We start from the raw sequence: 22,665 nt of genomic DNA on the forward strand, positions 1-22,665 counted from the left end.
TTGAAAAAAGTATGTTCTACATCAGGAGATCTCAGTTTTGCCCTGAAGTTCTACTTTTTCTGCCGAGCTTAGTGCCAACCTTGATCAAACTCCTCTGCCTGTAACATTCTAGCAATTCTGAAGACCTTGATTAACTTGTTTAGATAAGTGTAATCAAGGTTGGATTTAAACTCTGCAGGTACTTTAGGCACAGTTGAATTGTAAAAGCTTCTTCATGTTTGCAATTACAACAAGGGATAGGTTTGGCCAAATAATACAAATTCTATCATTAATTACTCATGTCGTTCCAAACCAGTAAGACCTTTGTTCATCTTCAGAACATCTAAGAGCTTTCTTAGATTAGGCACAGAAAGGTAGTAAGGACATTGTTAAAAGAGTCCACGTGGCATTCAACCTTAATTTTTACAAAGCTACAATACTTTTTGAGTGAGAATTGTTGAATATCCACAAATGTCTTTATTTTTGTTTTCTTTGCTTCAGAAAATTGCAGTTGAACCACTGATGTCACATGAACTTTACAGATGTCCTTACTGGCTTTTTTTTGGCTGTCTATGGAGGGTCAGAAAGATATTAAACATATTAATTTGTGTTCTGAAGATAAAAGAAGGTCTTATGGATTTGGAAGGACATGATTAATTAATAACAGAGTTTTCATTGTTGGGTGAACTAACCCTTTAATTTGCTGGTTCAGGTGTATTGGATTGGAGCTAAAATTTGCAGGATAGTGGCCCTTCAGAAGCATTTTGGGACACCCCTGGACTAGGGCGTTGTTTATCAAGAGCCTGCGCATGTTCAACAGGCACTCAATCGACACGTCCCGTGGTCTCTGCTTCACAATAAACCCCGCCTCCCATTTAGATGTTGGCCAATGACATGCAGCTGAGACAGTTTCATTCCTCCATGTGATGTGTTCTGATGATGTCATGAAGATAGAGAGATAGACAGCGAGCACAGGCTAGTCCGGATAGCCGTGAGAAAATCACTCAAAAATGCATGTTAAAAAATGCATGGAGCACAAGAGTAGTAATTGTCGAAAAAGCAGTTAAAACAACAAGGAGACAAGATACAAAAGGTAATAAAGAGATAAAACCCAAAAGCAAAGAAGTTGAGAGATGGAGAAAAGGGTTGCAGTAAAAAACAGGGGGGCCCCGTTGGTACTGGAGCGGATGGCCGTGGCCCCCGCAAGGCCAAGCCGCATGCACCGCACTGCCATTGGACAAGAGGTCACACGATTATTGTCTCATGATTAGCCACCAGGAAGAGGTGCCGGTGCACCCGGTCTAGGCGTGAGAAAGAGCGAAAGATAGAGAGAGAGAGTTAGAGGAACACCACGGAAGCGTTGAATGGGGACAGCAGCCCTGCTGGACCCCGGCCCCCTGGCGGAGAGGCGGACGGCCAGGGGGGAAGAGGGGTCCACATGCACCAGCCCGTCATGTCACGTTCCATTAAGAGAGACCCCGGCGACTTGGTTTCCACGGTTACCTCCTCCTCCGCTTCCGCCAGCATCCCATTGCGTTTGTACTGCAAATAAGCGTTAGCGCCACCGCTCTTCGCTGCACGAATTCTAGCAAGCCTGGTTTTCTGTTCAGGTGGACAAACACACGGGCGTTTAGCCTAACACTTCCCTCTTCTCGTGGTCAGTGTGAGTGTGAATGTGATCGTGGCGTGACTGGAGGTTTGCATGCTCATGTCCGACATGAAGAATGGCAATGTGTTCCTCTCTAAAAGGGACGTGGAAAGCACTCTGATACTACAATAAAATAATTGTAACAATACCAACCTTTGTATAATGTAGCCGGGTTCATATTGCAAAGAGCTGATATTTTGACACTATATATAAAAGGGAAAAATAAATAATAATAATAATAATAATAATAATAATAATATAAAAACAAAACAACATAAAATGGGCAAATATTTTTTTCAGCAAGGATGCTGAAGTTTCTATTTATCAAAGAATGCTTTACAGTTTTCACAAAATATTTTATTTCAGTTTTCAAAAATGACTATTGAGCACCAAATCACGTGTTAGAATGATTTCTAAGGATCCTGTAACACTGAATACTAGAGTAACGATGCAGGAAGTTCAGATTTGGAAGAAATTACAATTTAAAACTATAATAGAAAACTTATTTTTAAATGAATATAAATTAATTAAATTAATTTTGATCATTCTAATATATTATTAGAAAAATAAATTAATAAATTAAATTAAATCAAGCAAAAACACCATACTTCAATTTTTTCAGGCTTTTCTCTTTATATCTCAAAATAATTTATTTAATTTCATATCAAAACATCAGCTCTTTAAGATGGTCAAAAATATGTAATATGTACAATTTTTTGACAAACTGAAATTTTGGTATTGTTACAACACTTTCTTACTTCCTCTCCTGCTCTCGTTCTCAGCCCCTAGTTAACTGAAAAAACAGACTGTTGTTTTTGGGTGGACTGGTTGTACTGTTTATCTGTGTGTGTGTGTGTGTGTGTGTGTGTGTGTGCGTGCGCACGCATGCAGGGGGGAGTGGGATATCTGAACTGTTTGTGTCTCTCATGGGCTGGCTGGAGTCGAACAGCTAAATTAAGAGAAGACACTCATCTAATGAGATATGATGTGATGTCACAACGTCTGCGTATTCTGATCACCCCCAGAGGAGAGGCTACAGAACACAGCATCTGTTCTTCCTGTGCCTGGTCTCATTGGCCACGTACACACTGGAGCTAAATACAATTAAATTCGATGATGACCAAATAATTGCATAGTATGTACAAAACTAGTTTAAATGGCTTATGAGCATAAACAGTCAAGTGTGGTTTACTAAACACAGACAGATTTTTCTAACCTTCACTAATAAAAAAAAAGGTTTAATCCACTCTGTCAATTACCGCAAGTTCATAGGTGACTCCTGATTTCCATACAGACATGAAATTATGATTTACAGCAGGAATACTCATGACAGATGTAATGACAGGTCACAACGCTCCTGCCGTAATAAATTGAGATGTCTAAACCGCAGGCGAATGCTTGGACTATAAATGTAGCGTGTGCTTGTGGACAGCTTCATTGATTATAATGGCAGTCGCTGTGCAGATGGGCTGTAAAACTTACATTTAAATTTAATTGCTAAAGTAATCAGATTAATTGAGGTTTCGGAATTAATTGAATCGTTTCTTTTTAAATAATCCTGAAGCTAAGTATCAGGATATGCTAATTCCACCATCGCATTCCACTTGCTGCCTGTTCAAACATCAAAGTTACGATAAGAGCAAACCCAATGAAATGAATTTGAAGGCATTTACTTTTAAAGGAATAGTTCGCTCAAAAAGTCAATCCAAGACGTACAGTAGATGAACCCGTTTCTTCATCCGAGCAGATCTGGAGAAATCAAATCGCTCGCTCACCAACGGATCCTCTGCAGTGAATGGGTGCCGTCAGAATGAGAGTTGATAAAAACATTGCAATGGTCCTCAGGTAATCGACACAACTCCTGTTCATCAATTAACAGGTGTTTGGACTCTCATTTTGACGGTACCCATTCACTCCAGAGGATCCATTGGAGAGCAAGTGATGCAGTGCTCAATTTCTCCAAATCTGTTTCAATACAGAAACATCTACATCTTAAATGGCCTGAGAATGAGCAAAGTGTCGGCTAATTTTCCTTTTTTGAGTCAACCACTGAATCAACTACCGCCCAAAACTTCCCAGCGTGTATGTGGCCATGTTCTCTTTTGTTCAGCTCTGACCCACTCTCGTTCTCAGAGTTTGTCCGCCTGTGTGTCTTGTTTCTGTGTGTTTGTGTTTCTGTCTGCTGTGTTGAAGTACGGGATGTGATCTGGGCATGCACTAGAAATGATGGTTCCACAGAGACCTGCAGTTAACATACCACAGAGACACACACACCACTCAGCGTGCAGACATCTGGGTCACAAGCACATTGTGCCAAGTTGTATTAAATACTATCCCAGCATCATTTTTCTGTATTTGTCTGTACACGGTCCTGTCAGGGTCTAATCTCTTTGCCACAGCCGGACCTGCTTGTATTTCAAGAGAACATCTACATTTGAGGCCAGCTCTGTATAGCTCTGAGATCAGAAGCCATGGACCCGCGCTGGGGTCGTGGGCGGCCCGTCTAGGGTACCTTTTGGGCACGTCGCTTCTCCGCACGCTGACTCTGGTGGTAGATCCGACTGAAATTGGACACAATGACAGGAACTGGAAGAGCGATCACCAACACGCCACTCAGAGAGCAAATAGAGCCGAAGATCTTCCCCATGATGGTCTTAGGAACCATATCTCCATATCTGCACATAAAAAAAAGAGAGAGAACAAAGAAAGTCAGAACAAATATAAAAAAAATACAAAGATGTTTCTGGAAAAAACTCAAGTGGTGTAACCATGAATTAAAAATTACCAATATATTCTCTGTACGCGTACATATGAAGATTGAAGTTCAAAATCAGTTCTGTTTATTATTTATTTGTTTGTGTCATTATGGTCTTTTTTTGTCATGAATACCTGCTTATACATTTTTTTATATTTTCTTCATTTTCTTTATTCTTTAAACCTTTTTTCAATTCAATTTTGAATTTTATTATTAAAGATTACAACATCTGATCTTTCTAACTAACTAATTTATTAATTAATTCTATTGTCAGATGACAACAAAATTAGTTCTGGCAAATAAAGTATGTTTAAAATACGTTTAAAACAAATGTGCTTCCTTATTTTTTTATATAAAATATTACTAAACTGTTATACCACATATTATATTATAAAATGTCTTAATTCAAGATTTACAGCTTTTTAAAAAAATCTTGTATTTACAAAATTGCCTTTTCATAGAACGTATGCATTCAAATCACTGCTTTATTATGGATTTTGTTTTTATATAATAATTCCAGGCAAAAAATGATGTGTCATTGACCCAGAAATATTTGTGATCTTTAGAAGCAAGTTTTTCATTTTTGCTTTTGTCAGCAAACACATCTTCGTTTTTCCCAGCTCAGGTAATTTGGTGAAAAGAAACAGATGACAGCACTAGGGGGCACTAGAGAATCATACAGCACGGGGCAAATGTTCGCTCTCCAATTTTGTGAAAAGCTTTTTTTTCCCCCTACATTTGACCCCAGGCTTTTTTCCTCATAAAGCCTTAACAGCCTCAAACTTTTAACTTGATGTTAAAAAATGACTGTTCGCATGTGGTGAAAAGAGCTGCATGTATGTGTGGGCTGAGTTTCATACTATGAGATCAAGTTCCCTGACCTACTTTCCCGACTCTCACAATAAAATTACATTAAAAAATAACCATCGCAGTGATCCAAAGAGCTCATATTTCTCACAATGTCGTCCTAAAATGGCGTTCATGTGAACATGCTGTCTTGGGAACATACAGTACTGGCACGATTTCATTCTGGTTCCAACAAACACACATTCCCCTTCTGTTGTACCACCTCCTCTTCATCTTTTTAAAGCAGGCCAACGAGTGACAAACCAACTTCGTCACTGGCATTCGGGAGACGATCTGTCATTAGACAACAGAATGGAGATAACGCAATCCTGGTTGATCTTGTCAATCCAAAATCTGCCAGTTGCAGTTTGAACTTGTATTATGATATTACCATGTTTTTGGACATGCAGCTTGGCAAACGCATTGTATATTTTAAAGGGCGTTTACATATACTCGTGTTTTTATCTGAAGTGACTCAGAAGCAAGGAACATAGTAGCGTGTAAATATAGCAAACATCGCTATCATCCAGTCCCACGCCATGATAGGTCTAAATGCCACGGTATTTTTTTCTGTCATCACAGATTTTTCATTACAATGGTTTGGCTTGAATTTGAACATCTGAAGTGATATAAAATGTTCCAGGCCATCGACGTGAGGCAAGACCTCAATCTTTCATTTGTTGAAGAATCAGGTCTGACTATTTGCCCTCAAAAAGCATTGTGACTACATTAGCTACACCTTACCTGAATGTAAAAGAGTTCTGAATTACCCGGCAAGCACGCATACATATTCAGTGAATCTGGAATTCACTGTGCTCCATTTTAAGTAGTTAAAGTTTTATATTTGTGTGAAAACAACCGAATAACAACAGCGGAAATATCTTAAAGGCACAGTTCATCCGAAAATAGTCCTCATTCACTCATCCTCAAACCTGTATGACTGTCGGTTGCATTTGATTAGAATAAATTATGTCACAATTACAAAATTTTAGTTATTTAGTCATTTTGTGAGACATAAAGTCAAATTCATGAGATAGAATTGCTATTATAACAGTGATGTTACATTTATAAGAATGCCACAATTGCAAAAACTGTCGCTTTTGCAAGAAAATTAAAATAACAAGAAATTATAATAATCAAAATTATAATACATGAAGTTATACTGACAGAGAATAACTCATAATGTCAGTGTCTGTAAAAACAATTGAGAGACAAACAGAAATATTGTGCTGTCAAACGATTAATCGATCGCATACCATACACAAGTTTTTGTTTGCATAATATGTGTGTGTTCTGTGTATATATATATTTATATACACACATATACATTATATATTTAGAAGATTTTAATATTTTTATAATTTATATGTACGTGCACACTACCAGTCAAATATTTGGAAACAGTAAGATGTTTTTTTTTTTTTTTGAAGATGTGTCTTATGTTCATCAAGGCTGTATTTATTTGATAAAAAAATAAAAGGTATAATACAGGAAAAAAAGTAATACTGTCAAATATTTTTACCATTTAAAATAATGTTTTTCGACCCACTGACAAGCATTCCATAAAAGGTCCCTGTCACTTTAAGATGAAAGAGCGTATACTGAATAGACATCATGGATATGCATATGTGCTATAAGTGTCAGTACGGTCTTAAATGCACAATAGAGCTGTGCCTTCGCCTTCGCCTGCACACATTTCTTCTCAATGGACATATGCAATCATTTAAAAGAAAAAAATAGATTAGAGTTGTGAGTTTCTGAAGGCTGCGTATAGTGTGCTGTGACGGCGCTGAGAGGCTTCTGTGCTCTAAGTGAAGGATCTAATTGAATTACGACGATGAGAATATGAGCTCAAGGGGCCCGACGCGACAAAGCCTCGAAAGACTGAGCCATAATTACGGACGGCACCGAGTCGACTTCTCCAATTAAACGCCTGTAATTAAATATGCCAGCGAGAGAGAAAGGAAGAAAGACAAGACATGCAAAGAGTTAAGAGGCTCTCGTTTCTGCTTTGTACCGTGGTCGACACTATCGATGGCACTGACCCAGTCATTCAGAGCCCTGAAAAATATCCATATTAATGGTCGCATGAGCTATAGCGGGTATTCATGACTGATCAATAGAGAGCTTTGTGATCCCCTGCACCGACAGACAATAGACTCATTATAAGAGACCAATAAAGTCCCTTGTAGGCAATTACCCTCATAATTAGATTTGTGTACATGATGAATATGTCGGCCACTAGCTGCTAATCCAAATCCGCACGCTAAGCTCTTATTTGCAAAGTGTGTGTGTGTGTGTGTGTGCTCTCGCTGGAGCGTCACATTTAGATGCTTCACGGCCAGCCTGAACGTAATAAAAGACATTGACCTTGCACTGTGTCAGGTGTGTGTGTGTGTGAAGCAAACTAGAGGGGACAGCAAGGACTCTAATTTGCTCTCTGCGTTTGTCATTTCTCCGCTGCTCACTGTCCAGTGCTGTTACGTATGACAGCATCCCTATTAACCCAGCTGACCTGCACCGGCCACTCTTACACACACAGAAAACTGAGCAAATTATTGCAGTGTAGATCATCATAAGCACTTCCCTGCAGCCAAATACATGGCAATCGCAAACACAACGATGTATATATCTCTTTTAATTTGATGGGCGAACAGTTCAGGTGGTCAATCTGGAGATTTTAGAAAATACATTTCGCACGTTGCATTTCTCAAACAACTGCGATTAACTTTTTGTAACTTTAATAAGCATAATGTATCTTCATATCACGCAGTTTCGAGTTTGGTCATTGCAAATGCATGCAATATTTCTAACTGCAAAACTAACTTAAAATAAATGTAATTATTTCTTGTAAATTTTTAGAACTTTAACGATTACAACTTTCACAATTTTCAGCAATCTCACAATTGTGAGGTGCTTCTATTTCACAGAATTGCAAAATGATCACATAAAAGCAATTATGAATGCAACTTATTAGAATTGCTACGATCTCGCAATGACTACATCTCACAGCTAATAGCAAAATTATCACACAAATGCTACTATTTCTTTTCAGTGCATTTCTTTTTTAGAATTGCGACTCACAATTACAGCTTCCACAACTGCCAACATCTCTCACAGCTTTGACCTTTATTCGCATAAATTGACTTTGTTTCTTGTGACTAAAACTCTAGTAAAATGCAAAGTTATTCTCATAATTGGAACCATCTCTCACAGTTTTAATGTTTTTCTCGTAACTGCAAGACCACTATGACTAGCTCTTACTTTTTCTATGATTACGACTTTCTCGTAAATGTACTGTATTCTCAAAATAGCAACTTTATATCTGACAATAAGACTTCACAGTTCACAACTTAGTTTTTCGTAAAATGCTTTATTTCTGATAATTACGACAACTCATAATCTCATCATGAAACCTTTTCTCAGAATTACACCATTATTTCTTACAACCTTACTTTTCACTTCATTTTAAAACCTTTTTTTTCCCCCGTAATTGCAACGTTATATCTAATAAATGTGACTTTATCTCTTACAATGTCACTATTTATTCTACACTTTATAAGTACTGCTTTGAATCATTTTTACTTCTGAGGAAGTTCCCAAAGGAAGGTTTTGTCTGACAGAACTAACTTCTGAGGACAGTTTTGTCCTCAAACTAAAGCTAATTAAACTCACACTCACGCTGCTTCTGATAGAAACTTTGAGAGCACCTTGGCGGCCACAGTGCAATTACGATCCAATCAGCCGGCAAAGGAAACGGGTCATCAAAAGACACCCACTGTCTGAAAGTAAATAGCTGTAAAAGCATGTACACCCGAACACAGTCCTACAGATTACAGGGGGTGGATGAAATCCAATGTGAGAATGAAAGAAAGACTCCTCATATTACAATGAAAGCAGCAAAGCCCTGTATTTTTTCTTTATGAGTCCATATCTCAGCTCTTCGGCTCTAGCGTTATGTGAAATGAGAGGAGAAGGGTGGATGGATGGAAAGAGGCAGTGAGATTAAAAAACGCAGAGCTCACTGGTTTAATAGCTCTTGCTTCATGAAGCCCTGGTCTGATTGGAGATGAAATATGCTTATCAAGTCATTCAACTCATTAGAATATTGAGAGACTGAGTTAATGACGAGAGCGTTTCATTTAACTAAGCCTGCCTTAGCTCTAACTCTTCTTCACAGTGACGCATGACAGAAATGCAGCCACTCTCCGAGTTTTATTGTTCTGCAGTGTACTGCATCTGACTATTTTTAAAGCACTTAAATTACAATCAACATTCACACGGCATTCGCAAACTGACAAATAAATTTGTGAGAGTGCTAAATTAGAGTATGTCTACAAAACGATTTGTACTAAAATCAGAGATTTTTTTGGAACATTTTTGACAAGCTTTTGTGCAAGGATAAAGTTGTCAAAGGGATCTTTGTTCACATGGATCTGCAAAAAAAGATTACAGAAGCTATTGATGAAGCTCCCGGTTCATTAGCCACTATAGGTAAATAACAAGGAGAATACCAAAGTGCAGTACACTGTGAAATTGCTTGAACTACATAATTCATAATTAAGATAATACATTAAATTAAAAAGGTAAGACACACCAATTTGCAATATCAAGCAGCAAAACAATCCGAATGAGACCGGAAGCTGGCCTCATAAAATTTACAAATGACCATGCCTATTTTTATGACAAGAAAAAGGTGGATAAAACAACCTCATAATGGGCGTGTGCACAACGTCACATTTTTATAAATTTGCATAGTTTACACGGAGACGACAACAGTATAATTGTCAAAAACCTGTGCTTTGAAACCCGCTTTCAAACATCTGCATTGTCAGACCCCCAAAAAGTTGCGTAAACGAATGGCCAAAACACATTTCAAGGTTTAGACCTTCAATCTAGACAAAACTAGATGCAAACTGGCCTTAGAAGGAAAGTCAAACCTATGGAGGATTCCTCTTATCACCTAGCTGACGCAGTTTTAACGACCACCAGATAAAGCCATATAACCCTGATCGCATAGAAAATTTGTGGTGGGCAGATGTGATTGGTCACCTTAAACCAACTTGCTCCTCCCACCTCAGTGCCTCTCTTGAAGTCCCAACACTGCTCTGCAGCTCGTCTAATTGAAGGAAGCAAAACAAGCAGATCGTGTTTGTCATGCACGAGCGGCTCTCCTGAGATCTCATTCTCCTCTCCCGCGGCCGGGCGCAGCACTGTAGGTGAAATCTCACAACTGAGGCTTTCATGAAAGGCTTTTGTGAATGCTTTATGCCGAGACGGTTGGAAGCTTCACACGAGACCCCCTCCTCCCTCATCAATAATTCTGTCTATGCTTTCCTCATCCCTCCCATGAATGCTCAACAATCTGTTTTATCCCATCTTACCGTCCTACCTCTTTTCACTCTCTCGGCCTCTATAACACACATTCATTTTGCGGACAGACACACTCATTCAGACTCGTATCAGAGATGTCCCGGGTTCGAGCATGGCTGAAGGCAAGACAGATACACAGAGTTTATCGCATCATCCAGTGCTTTCTTCTCCAGAGCTCTTAGCACAAGCAGGTACAAAGTCCTTGACCTGATAATGAAAGATGTTCTCCTGGCATTCAAACGCAACTTCTCGCTGAGGGATAAAAGTGAAGGAGAGAGAGAAAGAGAGATGATAAGGGTCTTTTATCTTTTCTTATAAACCCACAGAATGGTCTCTTGCTCCACTGACTCACAGCAGATCAATCAGAGATAAAGCTCTGAGCTCACTTTTGTGTATGAGAAAAAAAAAAATACTCCATGGGCGCGAAGCTCAAGGTGTTCGATTTCCAGAGAAAATCACACTTAATGATCATTATATGGACAGAATGGGCATTTTTACACAGCTGGGCGCCGTGACAGGTGATGCCGTTTGTGTCACGGCTCGGGGAACAGCGTGTGAATCGTGATGAGATATGGACGAGGAACAGAGCGAGGTCATCGCCGATAGTGAAAACGAGGGACGCGGGTAGGTTGGGATGCGGTGACATTGAAACAGAGGAGGGTGAATGAGCTATCATGGGAAAACATGATACACTCATAACCCAATCAATTAAAGCAATCTCATTCCCCTACTGTGACCCGCTCAGAGTAAATGATCGATAGAGGAGAAGAGAGGTTGAGATGCTAATGTATGCTAAGGCGCTAAACAACTGTGAAATCTTCTCTGAATTCTAGTAGGCCTTGTGTTAGTTTTAGGACATAAGTAGACAGAAAGAAAAAAGTGAGGGTAGAGTTTACACACAATTTTAAAGTGCCCCTATTATGGATTTCGCAAAAATGACCTTCCACACAGTGTGTGAATGAAACATCCAGCAAAGTGCACCGTGTTTAAAGATACTGTCTCTGAAATCAGTGAAACGTGTGGTTTTAAAACGAGTCCCAAGCCGTTTTATGTTAACGTCCACATTAAACATCAATAAAACAAATATCGTGCTGGCCACCCACTTGTTGATCTTGTTTTCTTTCGGAGCATTAAAAGCTCACACACTTTGCTTTAAATAATATCAACCAATCACTGGAGGAGTTTGGAAAATCAATAATTGGACAAATTGTTTGGGAGCCTTTGAACACGTAAAATAAATGCATATTATAAGAAAATGAAAGTGTTTTTTGACCTTGCATGCATGTCAATCTGTTGTTTAGGACTACCAAAACCAAAATATGAACCTTTCATAACCCATAATAGAGGCATTTTAATATTGTGTTAGAAATTGCACTTTGACCCAACAAACCTTGGGAAGAGAGACAAAAGCGATGGTAATTTTAAGGGTAATAGTCACTAAGTGGCAATAAAATGAGTTTTTATATTTTTTTCTTTAATAGTGGTTCTGAAGGAGAAAACCGTTGTTAGCATTTAAGTTAACGTTTAAGATCGAGCTCACAAGATGCACAAAACAGCGCTTGCGTAGCCAGACCCCTTTGGGCCATCGTCACTGGCAGCTTTCACTCTCAGTTTTTTTCTATGCAAAACAAAAAAGCAGTATTAACTACTGGAAATAATAACTGCGCCATTTCCAGCCATAACTGAAGCTCTGGATATTTGTTTTATGTGATTTTGTTGTTTCCTGAAGAGATTTTAATGTGTTTATGTATTTATTTTCTGCTTTTGGTCCAACAGGACTTACATCGTGACTAAGTGCTAATCAGCATAATTATGATCACATAGCTGCTATTATGTGTAGATGCTAATGACCTACCGGGCTGAACTGTGGGAGCTCCCCTGCCTCTCTCAGTAGACTGAGGAAAAGGGGGAAAAAAAAACAAGCATATTTTCAACCATATCGCAGCGTACAACTACAATATTGTACATATGCAACAGACGGTCCACATGGAATCTGCACTGGCACTGCTAAAACTCAAAAGACAAAACCTTCACAAATTTTTGGCAGTAAGCGAATGACCATTCAAATTCACTTTATTCATTTCCCCTCATTTTAATTGCCAGTGTTGTTGAAATAATGAATGAAATGCTTCAATTTGTGGCTAATTTGATTTTGCTTACAGCTACCACCGGGTTAATAAATGCTAAAATGCACACTACCTCTTCAGCGTGGATGAACTGGAGGGGTTCGATTACTGCATCACAACACATTTGGTGTCACAAAGTTGAAAAGAAATAGCCGGGACGGACTAATAAGGCCATCGCTATCACCGACGCTAATGATCTGAAAAAGCAATTTGGGAAATCCAGAGTGCGCATGAAAATGAGACGACATTAGCGTCGCTAAGTACCTGCGGCAGGTGCTCGTATGCTCAGTCGAGTACATTAACACATGTCCACCGTCATGCTATATCTAATGTTGTATGACCACTACAGTTAAGCTTCTGGAAAACATTTATGACTCACACATACACGCTTGACACTGAGGCCATTTTTCGATCTGCCACTTTCCTTTTAGTGTGATTTTGTGTTTATAATCAGTCATATAACATACCTGTATAGTTTAACCTTCAGACGGTCATAACAGGGCAGCTACGGAAAAGCACATAGAAAGCGATTGAATGTGAGAAATGGCTTCATTCTTTCATTTCTCTATTTCCGAGGGAAGCTATTTGAGCATATGGCAAGCGAGCGAGGTCAAATCAATGAGCTGTCCCTGACATTATCACAAAGGAAAACTCCTCATCAAATGGCAAAGGCCAATGTGCAATAACGCTGTGTGGGAGAAAGAAAGCAGGTATGATGGTAGAACATGAATAGATATAACATCATTGAGGCACTAGCAGAGGTCACAGTGTGGCGCTGATGTCAAGCGGTATAATGCTGCAATAATGTTGCAGAAAATGTGTATGGAACATTGAGGGGACGCTTAGCGCTGCTCAGGTGTGTCTGACACTGGTTCCAGCACTGAGAGAAGAGGCTCTCTGCTTCGGTCTGTGCTAACTGACCTTCTCACCACAGCACGTCTGTCCAAACAGATACAGACAAACGCACACACATACTTGCGTGGGTTTCAGAAAAACGTCTAGGTCTTATTTTACCTTAAAATCCGAAGAAACAATTAATTTAGGACAATTAAAGGGATGGTTTCCCCTCAAAAGAAAAGTCTATTTATCTAAAAAAATAAATAAATAAAAATTAGAAACCACCACAGAAAATGGCTTTAACTACAAATACCATTAAAATCATTGCAAACTATCAACCAAACCATTGGGACTTATTCCATTAGGATTTATTGACTTTGACAAGCCACCAACAGAAGGTGACAAATTACCAGTAGAGACCTACAGGGACCATTACAGTTTCCATTAAAACCTATACAATTTCTATTTTAACCAGTAAAACCATTAGAAATGTGATGGTTTCTATGTCACTCTGTCTTCAGTAAATCACACACAAATATATTTTGAAAGAATGTTTCAGCTGTATTTTTCCATATGATTAAAGTCAATGGGGACCAAAACAACTATATTGTAGGTCAGTGTAACCACGTGTCAACCATATTTTTCTAAATATCTTATTGAAATATTTTTTTTCTTCAAAAACTTTAAAATAATAATAATTATTATATTGTAATCATAATTATAGTAATTAAATTAAAATGAAATTAAAAACATATTTTTATATATATATATATATATATATATATATATATATACTGTATATACTGTATATACACACACACACGCACACACATAATTTATTTTTTTATTAAAAATTTGACAGCTGCAATAAAACTATAATGTCAGATTTAAAATAAATGAATGACTCAGACTTGAATTGAAGATACAACAGAGATTTACTTTTACGACAGTAAATAAAATAACAATAATAATAATAATAATAATAATAATAATCTTTTCTGTCTGTCTTTAATCCTGCAATGCATCTGGATGACTTCCTTTCTATTTTTTCCCTCATCATTTTCAGTGATGATTCTCATTACTGCAAACAGGGTCAGCCCATCCTATAGATGATACGGTAGACTGCCTTTGGCTCCGACGAGCCTGAGGGTCCCTGCGAGGAGATCCATACTAGAATACCAGATCAAAACCGCCAACGCATCCCTTCCGACTGCAAACCATCGTATCATGACCTGGACATGTCCTTGACGGGTTTTGTAAATTCACCCTATGCACAACATGCAGAAGCAGACGTGTTACTTTTACACCCACACACTGAACGTCTGTCAGAAAAAAAAACATGCATTTTTATAAATACAGATCTGACTCGGTCTCAATCAGTTCCATTGATTGTCTTTGTAGTTCTGGAGCACAGGCCTTGCACAAAAACACATGTGGAAGGAAACACAAACAACTGCCAAACAAGAGACTTATTGCCGTTTCTTGAAGCTCAGAGCTAAACATACACACATATAATCCCACTAAATTATGCACACAGACACACACGGACATATATATTCATAGACAAGCTCCAGTTTGACACTTCATTCCACCTACAGACCCGAGCACAGAGGACAATTAGTCAACCAGGCCTTGGGCAAGACAGATACAGATGCCATATTTCTCTCTAATCCAGTAATAGTGTCTCCGCTGAGCACCCATAGTCACTGTGTGAGTGTGTGTGTTTATACTAATGATGCACAAAGGATTCAGAAGTTTTATTAGCAGATTTTGGTATTCAGAATTTCATTGTCTCCAAGAGAAACATCACGCACTGATTGGATTTTACACCATTCTGGCACACACGAGGCATAAAACACTCATTTCCGCTTCAGATATAAGGAATGTGAGAATTAAACAAATGCTTTTGAACAAATTATATTAAAGTTCGGTAACACTTTAGTATAGGGAACAATTCTTACTATCGACTAGTTGCTTATTAGCATGCCTATTATTAACGCATTGGCTGTTTATTAGTAGATATAACACAATGCCAATTAGTCATATTTTCTGAAAGATCATAGATTTGTTGCAATCTGTCTGTGATAATCTGTAATACAGTGTTAATGACCGCACTTTTCAGGCTTGCTAAGCTGTGGTGCCATTGTTACCACCGTCTTCTATTGTTTGCTTCTACTTTGTGACACTTTCGTTCATACATTTAATATTAAAATATTTGAAAACCCTGTTGAATAGTATATATGCTTATGTGCATATAGATCAAGCACTCAAGTAAGACTCTCCCCCTCAAATGTTATGTTTTGAGCTCATTTTGTAATATTAAAGTCTTGATTAGGAGTGTCGGACCCCATAAAACCCCCATAATTCACAATTTGCATAAAAATGCGCAAACAGATCTGAAAAACCCGCCATTTATGAATTTCTACGGAGCGTATGTTGGCTCACGTACTTCTCCTTTTATAAGATTCTGGTATTCACGGCTTCATTTAACAGATTTGCTAAGTTTAAACTCACTCGACATAATTTCGCAGATTACGTCTAGGCCTAAATATTAGAAGTGGAGTCATCTGAGGCTGTTAAGTTCGTTATGAGTGCTTCATGAGAGCAGAAGAACTGTAAAAACCTGATCAGCCTTTCATCATGAGGTCTTCACACACACACACCTGAGTCTGTACGGAGTCCGTGACGAATAAACCAGTCTTGTTACCTCTGAAAGAGTGTCTCCGGTAGAGCCGCTATAATTCACAGAATAAAAAATGAGCGGGAAAACTGAGCCAAGGATGGAGAGGGATGAAAGGCGGGCGGGCTATAAATAGCCCACCTGGGCTGCTTCACTCATCCGTCTGCTTTTGAACTTGTCATCCGCCAAATTGGTGCTGCGGGCCATGTCATCCATCTCTTTTTGGAGAAGGGGTGAGGAGAGGTGCTAGAAGAGCCGTACCCCTGGCAACCACACAATCCCTCATTCACACACTGATCCATCACACTATCACATCCAAATCACAAAGACACACACACAAAGGTCCCCACCGCGTTTAGTGTCCAGATATTATCTGGATTTTTTTTTTTTTAGAGGGATTGCATTAACACTTTGCTTTCCTGTGTACGTCTACTTACTACATACAAAGCATACTTATCTAAGGAGGAGCCATCATTTGCTTCATTTTAAAAATATTGACGGACGCTTTCCTTTTGTGGAAATATTGATGCCACTTTTCTAACTTCGGACCGATCAATGATTGCGAGTGGCCAGGGAAGATAAAAGGGAAAATGTTGAAATTCTAACTTAAAACTATGCTTTATAATAATTTCAAATGGCTTTGAAACGCTTTTATCTTTTGTAGTAAAAGTTATTATAATTAATGTGTCCTTGTGCATGCATATTATTTTCAAAAAGGTTTTTTGATGTCAAGAAGGTAATTATTTTAATAAGGTTTTTGCTTTTTTACCCCCTTAAAAAAGTAAAAAATAATGTAAAAAAAATGCTTATCAGAAAAAAATTGGGTAACACTTCAGTATAGGAAGACTTATTTACTATTAGCTATTTACTGATTGATAAAAACGTTTTCAACCGACGAAAAACAAATCGGAGACCACTGTTAAATATGACGATTTAATCATAGTGTGTCTTGGGTGAATTTACATCGGGATTTGAATGATAGCAGGTGCAAAGGGCCATTAAGGCACCACAAAATTATCTTTTTTTCCCTAATTTGCAACACGCAAACCGCATGCTGTGTTTATCAATGCGTTAATGTGCAAATGGAGCTTTTCTTGAAGTGTTTGTGTGATTATCACCTGACAGATCATATTGGCTCCGCACCGGGTTTGATGAGCTAAATACAGTCAGACAATGAGCCTCCCTGTCGAGCCTGTAATCACATTCAGTGCCAATAAATGTGATTACGTTGCATTTGCACACTCGCACGCGAAAGCAAAACGGCAAATTTACCCAGAATTCCTCGCATGCCTCTCATCAGATAAAAGTAGTTTGTATTTCTAAGTAAATAATGCTGTTTCACGCGTCATTACTTAGAATCAAAGCCGCTCGCTTCTTAAGCAAGTTGATTTACAGAGCGAGGTGAGAACGGCGATCTACTGCTGTGAAATCTTCTTTGATCGGTGGCGTTTCATGCTCAGAGAAGCGTGCTTCTTTGATAAACTCTACTCTTTTGTTTGCATCTAGTTGCAGGATTGTGTTTTGAAGCACTTCTGTGTGTGTGTGTGTGTGGGAGTCAGAGTAAAATAAAGCGACACTAGGGGGCGCTCAAACACTAAACAGCTCCTTGGCACAACCTTGGTGACACTCAGAGGTCCTGCGCACAGCATGTCCAAACCAAACTGAACTAACCTAAACCAAACTCTAATCCCAAAAGCAATCTAAGGAGCTGAAACCCGTCCAGAACTCTACCCCTCCTGTACACCATCTGCTCCCGGCCAACAGGGGGCATGACACAGCCAGAAGACAAGATTTGTTGCCCGTTAATACATTCTCTTTCATATCAAACCATGACAACAGATGTAGATTAATGAGTGTGGTGTTAAGACGGGCTCCGCACAGTCAATCATCGACAGAGTCACTTGGAATACAAAATAATGGGTCAGTATAACAGCTGACTTTGGATGTAACGGACATCAGAAAGCTCAGTCTGTTTGGGGATTGCATGCCAGACATTGAGTCATGGTGCTCAGTCAGACGGCGAGTTTGAATACGGCTAGCAACAATTCCCTATGTCCCATATATCCATATGTACATTGGACATGGTTTTCGAATCTCATTCAGTTGGCAAGTCAAGACTTGTGCCACATCTGATGCAGTTTATCCGAGCTGACCAGCAGCATGAATGACTTTTGAAAGCTACATCTGCTCTGAGAACAAATCTTTGGCCGTTTCTTCACTCAAAGCTATTTTATGATTTGGAAGACTTATACCCGTCATATGGGTTGGTTTTATTTACTTTGGAAATTTGAAATATCTTTATAGATGCAAACTCCCCAACTTTTGGTGAAAACTCTACTTTTTTAGAACAAAACACCTCTGTTGAAAGCAACACCCATTCAGAGGTGTTTCTGTAGATTAATTAGAAGAACCCGCTCATTGTTTAATGTAAAACAGCGTTTAAGCTTTTAACGCTCCAAAAGCAGCCCCCAGTGGCAAAGAATGGATTTGCATTTTCATTCAGACCAACGAGAAAAGATCAACAAGTGGGAATGAAATATGCTAATGTTTAATTTTGAAGATAATATGATAAAATATTTAATGCATTATTATTTAATTACTTTTAGTATTTGCGTTACGTCCTCGGTACAGTACAGTAGTAACAATTATTATAGTTATCATTTTATAATAAATTCAAAATCAAAACCTAAAAACTAGGAGTGATCCCCTGCTGCTATCTACTGGATATAATATTTATTTCTTGCAATTGTCTCTAAAGACTATCTCAAAAGTCACACATTTTTCATTATTTTCATGATTTATTTCATATGAATTTAACTGTACAACTGTAAAGTTAAAATAATAAGGCTTATAATATTCTTTTTTTTTTTAAAATACACAGATTAATTTTAATGTATTTATTTAATCAAAAATGCAGTAAAACATATTTTGGAATATTACATTTGAAATAACCGCTTTAAAATGCATTTTTTTCCCCTGTGATGGCAAAGCTGAGTTTTCATTATTAGTCTTCAGTGTCACATAATCAATGTAATGTGCTGGTTTGCTGTTCAGGAATGATTTCTCATTAATGTTTAAAAGGATTTTTTCAAGATTCTTTGATGACGGAAAGATAAAAACAACGGCATTCATTTGAAACGGAGATCTTTAGTAACATAAAAGTCTTTACTGTCACTTTAGATCAATGCAACTTATCAAAGTATTAATAACTTTCATCTCTAGACTGCCTTTAATCAAATCTTTTCAGAAGTGCGAGCCAAACAAAACAGTTCGGATCAACAACTGTCATTTTCGGATGTACTGTCCCTTTAACTGTGACACGCTACTACAGAAAAATGACATACCCAAAGTGAAACCAGAGTGTAATTTATCATTTCCACAAATTTGCTCTGAGCGATTACAGTGCGTCGGCCCCCAGTGGAATTATGCATCCGTTATGCTAACCTCTCATCCGAGCGTCTTTCGAGATAAATCACACCCCTCTTCAGCGCTAAAGTGCCAGACTCAGATCTGCCAACTTATTTTCTGAGGACAATCTATATATACATATTAATCTTTGATCTCAGTCGCCAGCTGAAAGTCGGTAAAAATGGTGTCAGTCGGACTGTCCCTCTCTTTTTGCTCTCGAAAGGCTCTCAACGGCTTTCCAGAAGTCGGCTATTAATCAAGCACGTCCTTGGGTCTTTTCCGCCAAACCCGCGGCCCGCACAAAGTATTCCAGCAAGACCTGTTCTTTAAAATCTCAGTCTACAGCTGCTTGTTTAACACCGCCGCGCAGGCATCGCACTCTCTCCTGAAGGACCGGAGGATCTCTGCGTGTCTGACAAACAGGTTGTCTCATTAAGCCTGTTATAAATGTCTTCAGACAGACCGTTCCTTCGCTCACAGTGGCGTCTCTGCTTCCCTCCATCCTTCTCTACCTCCACCTCTACTTCTCCTCTTCTCTCCCTTCACTCGCTCTGTCGTCACTCAGCAGGGTGCACACTTTGGAGGTGTGATTGCACAGATGGAAAGGTGTAAATAAGAAAGGGTGTGCGGCGCACGCACACACACATTTGGACACACAAAGGGCCAACAAAAGGACATACAGTAGCTGAAAATAGCCCATCGTCTCTTTTTCTCTGCCTTATTTCCCCTCTTGGGTGGCGTGTGGCTGTGTCTGCGGCGAGGATGATGCAGCAGGTGTGTGTGTGTGTGTGTGTCTCAGGTTTTATACCTGTGGAAGAGCAAGAGCAGGTGTGTGTGTGTGCGTTAGCGACAGCTTGCTCTGTTAGTGAACCGCAGGTGGAGCGCAGAGGTTGGCCTTCGCGGCTGTCTGTCCTGCTGTGTGTGTGTGTGTGTGTGTGTGTGTGTTTGTGATTTCATGCCCTCAACCCAGTTAACCTTGTGTGTAAACGTCTCATGATTAGAAAACAGACTGGATGAGCCATGTTCAAAAAATGACAAAAATAATCATTAATTCAGAAAATCTGAAAATACTTATTTACTGTTAGTCATAATATAATATAATATAATATAATATAGTTTAATATAGGTATATAATTCATGCAAAATTATGAACAAATTTCCATCTGTTTAAAAAAAATTATATAATTTTCATTCCCTTGTATATTACATCAACTGAACACTAAATTTAATATTTAATATATGAAATTAAAACATAATTTCGAATATAATTCATAATAGTGTCATATTATGTGTGTGTATTGTGTATATTTATTATATATAAATATATTTATATGTATATATAAATGCGCACACATGCAGTATATATTTTAAAATGTATTTGCAAGTATATATTTATATTCATATAATTGAAACAATATATAATTATATTTAATATAAAAATGTACAAATTTTCTGAAATATATACATGCATGTGTGTATTTATGTATACATAATAAATAAACAGCACACACACATATATATTATCTAAATAAAAACTTTTATTTTGGATGTGAAATCAGCACTAAATGTAACATAATATAATATAATAAGAACATAAAATGCATAAAGTATGGAAAATCATTATCATTTTGTACTCTTTACATGTAAAACGGTTTACAAGTTTTCACATATGTTCCATTTGTCTATACTACAGCTAATATATTTCATTATTCTCATTGCCTCTTATATATTATGAATAAAAAAAACGTAATTAAAACTAATTAAGGAGAAAATTAAGGATTTGAATAATTAAGCCAGGACAGGGTGTTTTGCTAATTATATTACTGGCAGAGGAATTGTTCGTTTCGATTATTATTAATAACAAATCCGGTTGCACGCTATGAGTCATATTCTGGATTTTTTTTTTTTCTTCTTGGGGCAACGTATCACTCTTCGTAACTTTTACTGAACGTTGATAGGTTTTTTCCAATGATTTTTGTGGCAAATTTACTTCAGCGCAGTGGCTTACTCTCATGGCTTACTGCATTACTGCTGTTTTCTAATAATCTTCTTGAACATTAAAAATACAGCTTATGCTATGTAAGCATTAGCATAGCAAACACCTCCACTGATGGCGTAGCTGTTATGCAATGACCTCCATCACAGGCGCTAATTGTTTTCTAATACCTAGCTTGCATTATCTATCATAAACAAAAGCACTGGAACATCCTCGCCTTTAATCTCCTTTCAGTGGTTCAGGTTAATAACGGGCTTATTGAAAACACAGATTCCCCACATAATGCAACAGAGAAAGGCCTTCATTAGCAGATAACGTTGATGGGAAACTGCCATTAAATTATATACCACCTTTCATTTTTTCGCTATTAATTTTTGCAAAGCCATCTGGCACGTAATGAGGCGCAGAGCAGTTTAGATGCACTTTTCAATTAAATCTGACCTTCAAATGACAGCGCGGGTGCGAACGAGAGAGATGAATGAGAAAAGTTTGTAGAGATGACATATTATTGATAATAAAATCAATCTGAACCTTCTAATTACGACCGATAAGATAAACATAATCTGTGCGAGATATGACAGCTATACTCTGTGGACGCTTAGCGACAATGACTACTTCATAATGGGAGATAAATCAATTGATTGGACAAAAAAAGATAGCATACCGATGATTTGCATGCGATGAAAGGGAACGGGCCGTCAAGCTTTAAAATACAATAAATAATTAAACATGAATAAATAAATAATACTTAGGCGATATAATTCAAGTGGTCCAAAAATAACAACAATAATAATAATAATAATTGTAAATAAAATAAAATAACGCAAAATAAAATAAAGTTGAATAAAATAAAAAATTAAGTTAAACAAAAAAATAATAAAATAAAATAAAGTTTAATAAAATAAAAAATTAAGTTAAATAAAAAAATAATAAAATAAAATAAAGTTTCATAAAATCAAAAATTAAGTTAAAAAAATTAAATAAAGTTAAATAAAATAAAATAAAATAAAATACATT

General features: G+C 37.7%; 1 protein-coding gene across 2 annotated transcripts in view; it reads right to left on the bottom strand.

Annotated features, from left to right (window-relative positions):
* kcnd2 (potassium voltage-gated channel, Shal-related subfamily, member 2) overlaps window positions 1-22,665 on the bottom strand; it is a 106,885-nt gene that overhangs the window by 5,874 nt on the left and 78,346 nt on the right. The window contains exons 3-4 of one of the 2 annotated variants that reach the window (XM_043237766.1): window positions 4,140-4,302; window positions 1,483-1,581 (exon numbers count right to left, since the gene is read on the bottom strand). In XM_043237766.1, coding sequence (XP_043093701.1) covers window positions 1,483-1,581; window positions 4,140-4,302 — 262 coding nt within the window. The remainder of the gene's footprint in view (window positions 1-1,482; window positions 1,582-4,139; window positions 4,303-22,665) is intronic. The other variant, XM_043237767.1, reaches the window with a different exon arrangement.

This window comes from Puntigrus tetrazona, chromosome 4 (assembly GCF_018831695.1).
Source record: "Puntigrus tetrazona isolate hp1 chromosome 4, ASM1883169v1, whole genome shotgun sequence".
In the NCBI taxonomy this organism is placed as follows: Eukaryota; Metazoa; Chordata; class Actinopteri; order Cypriniformes; family Cyprinidae; genus Puntigrus; species Puntigrus tetrazona.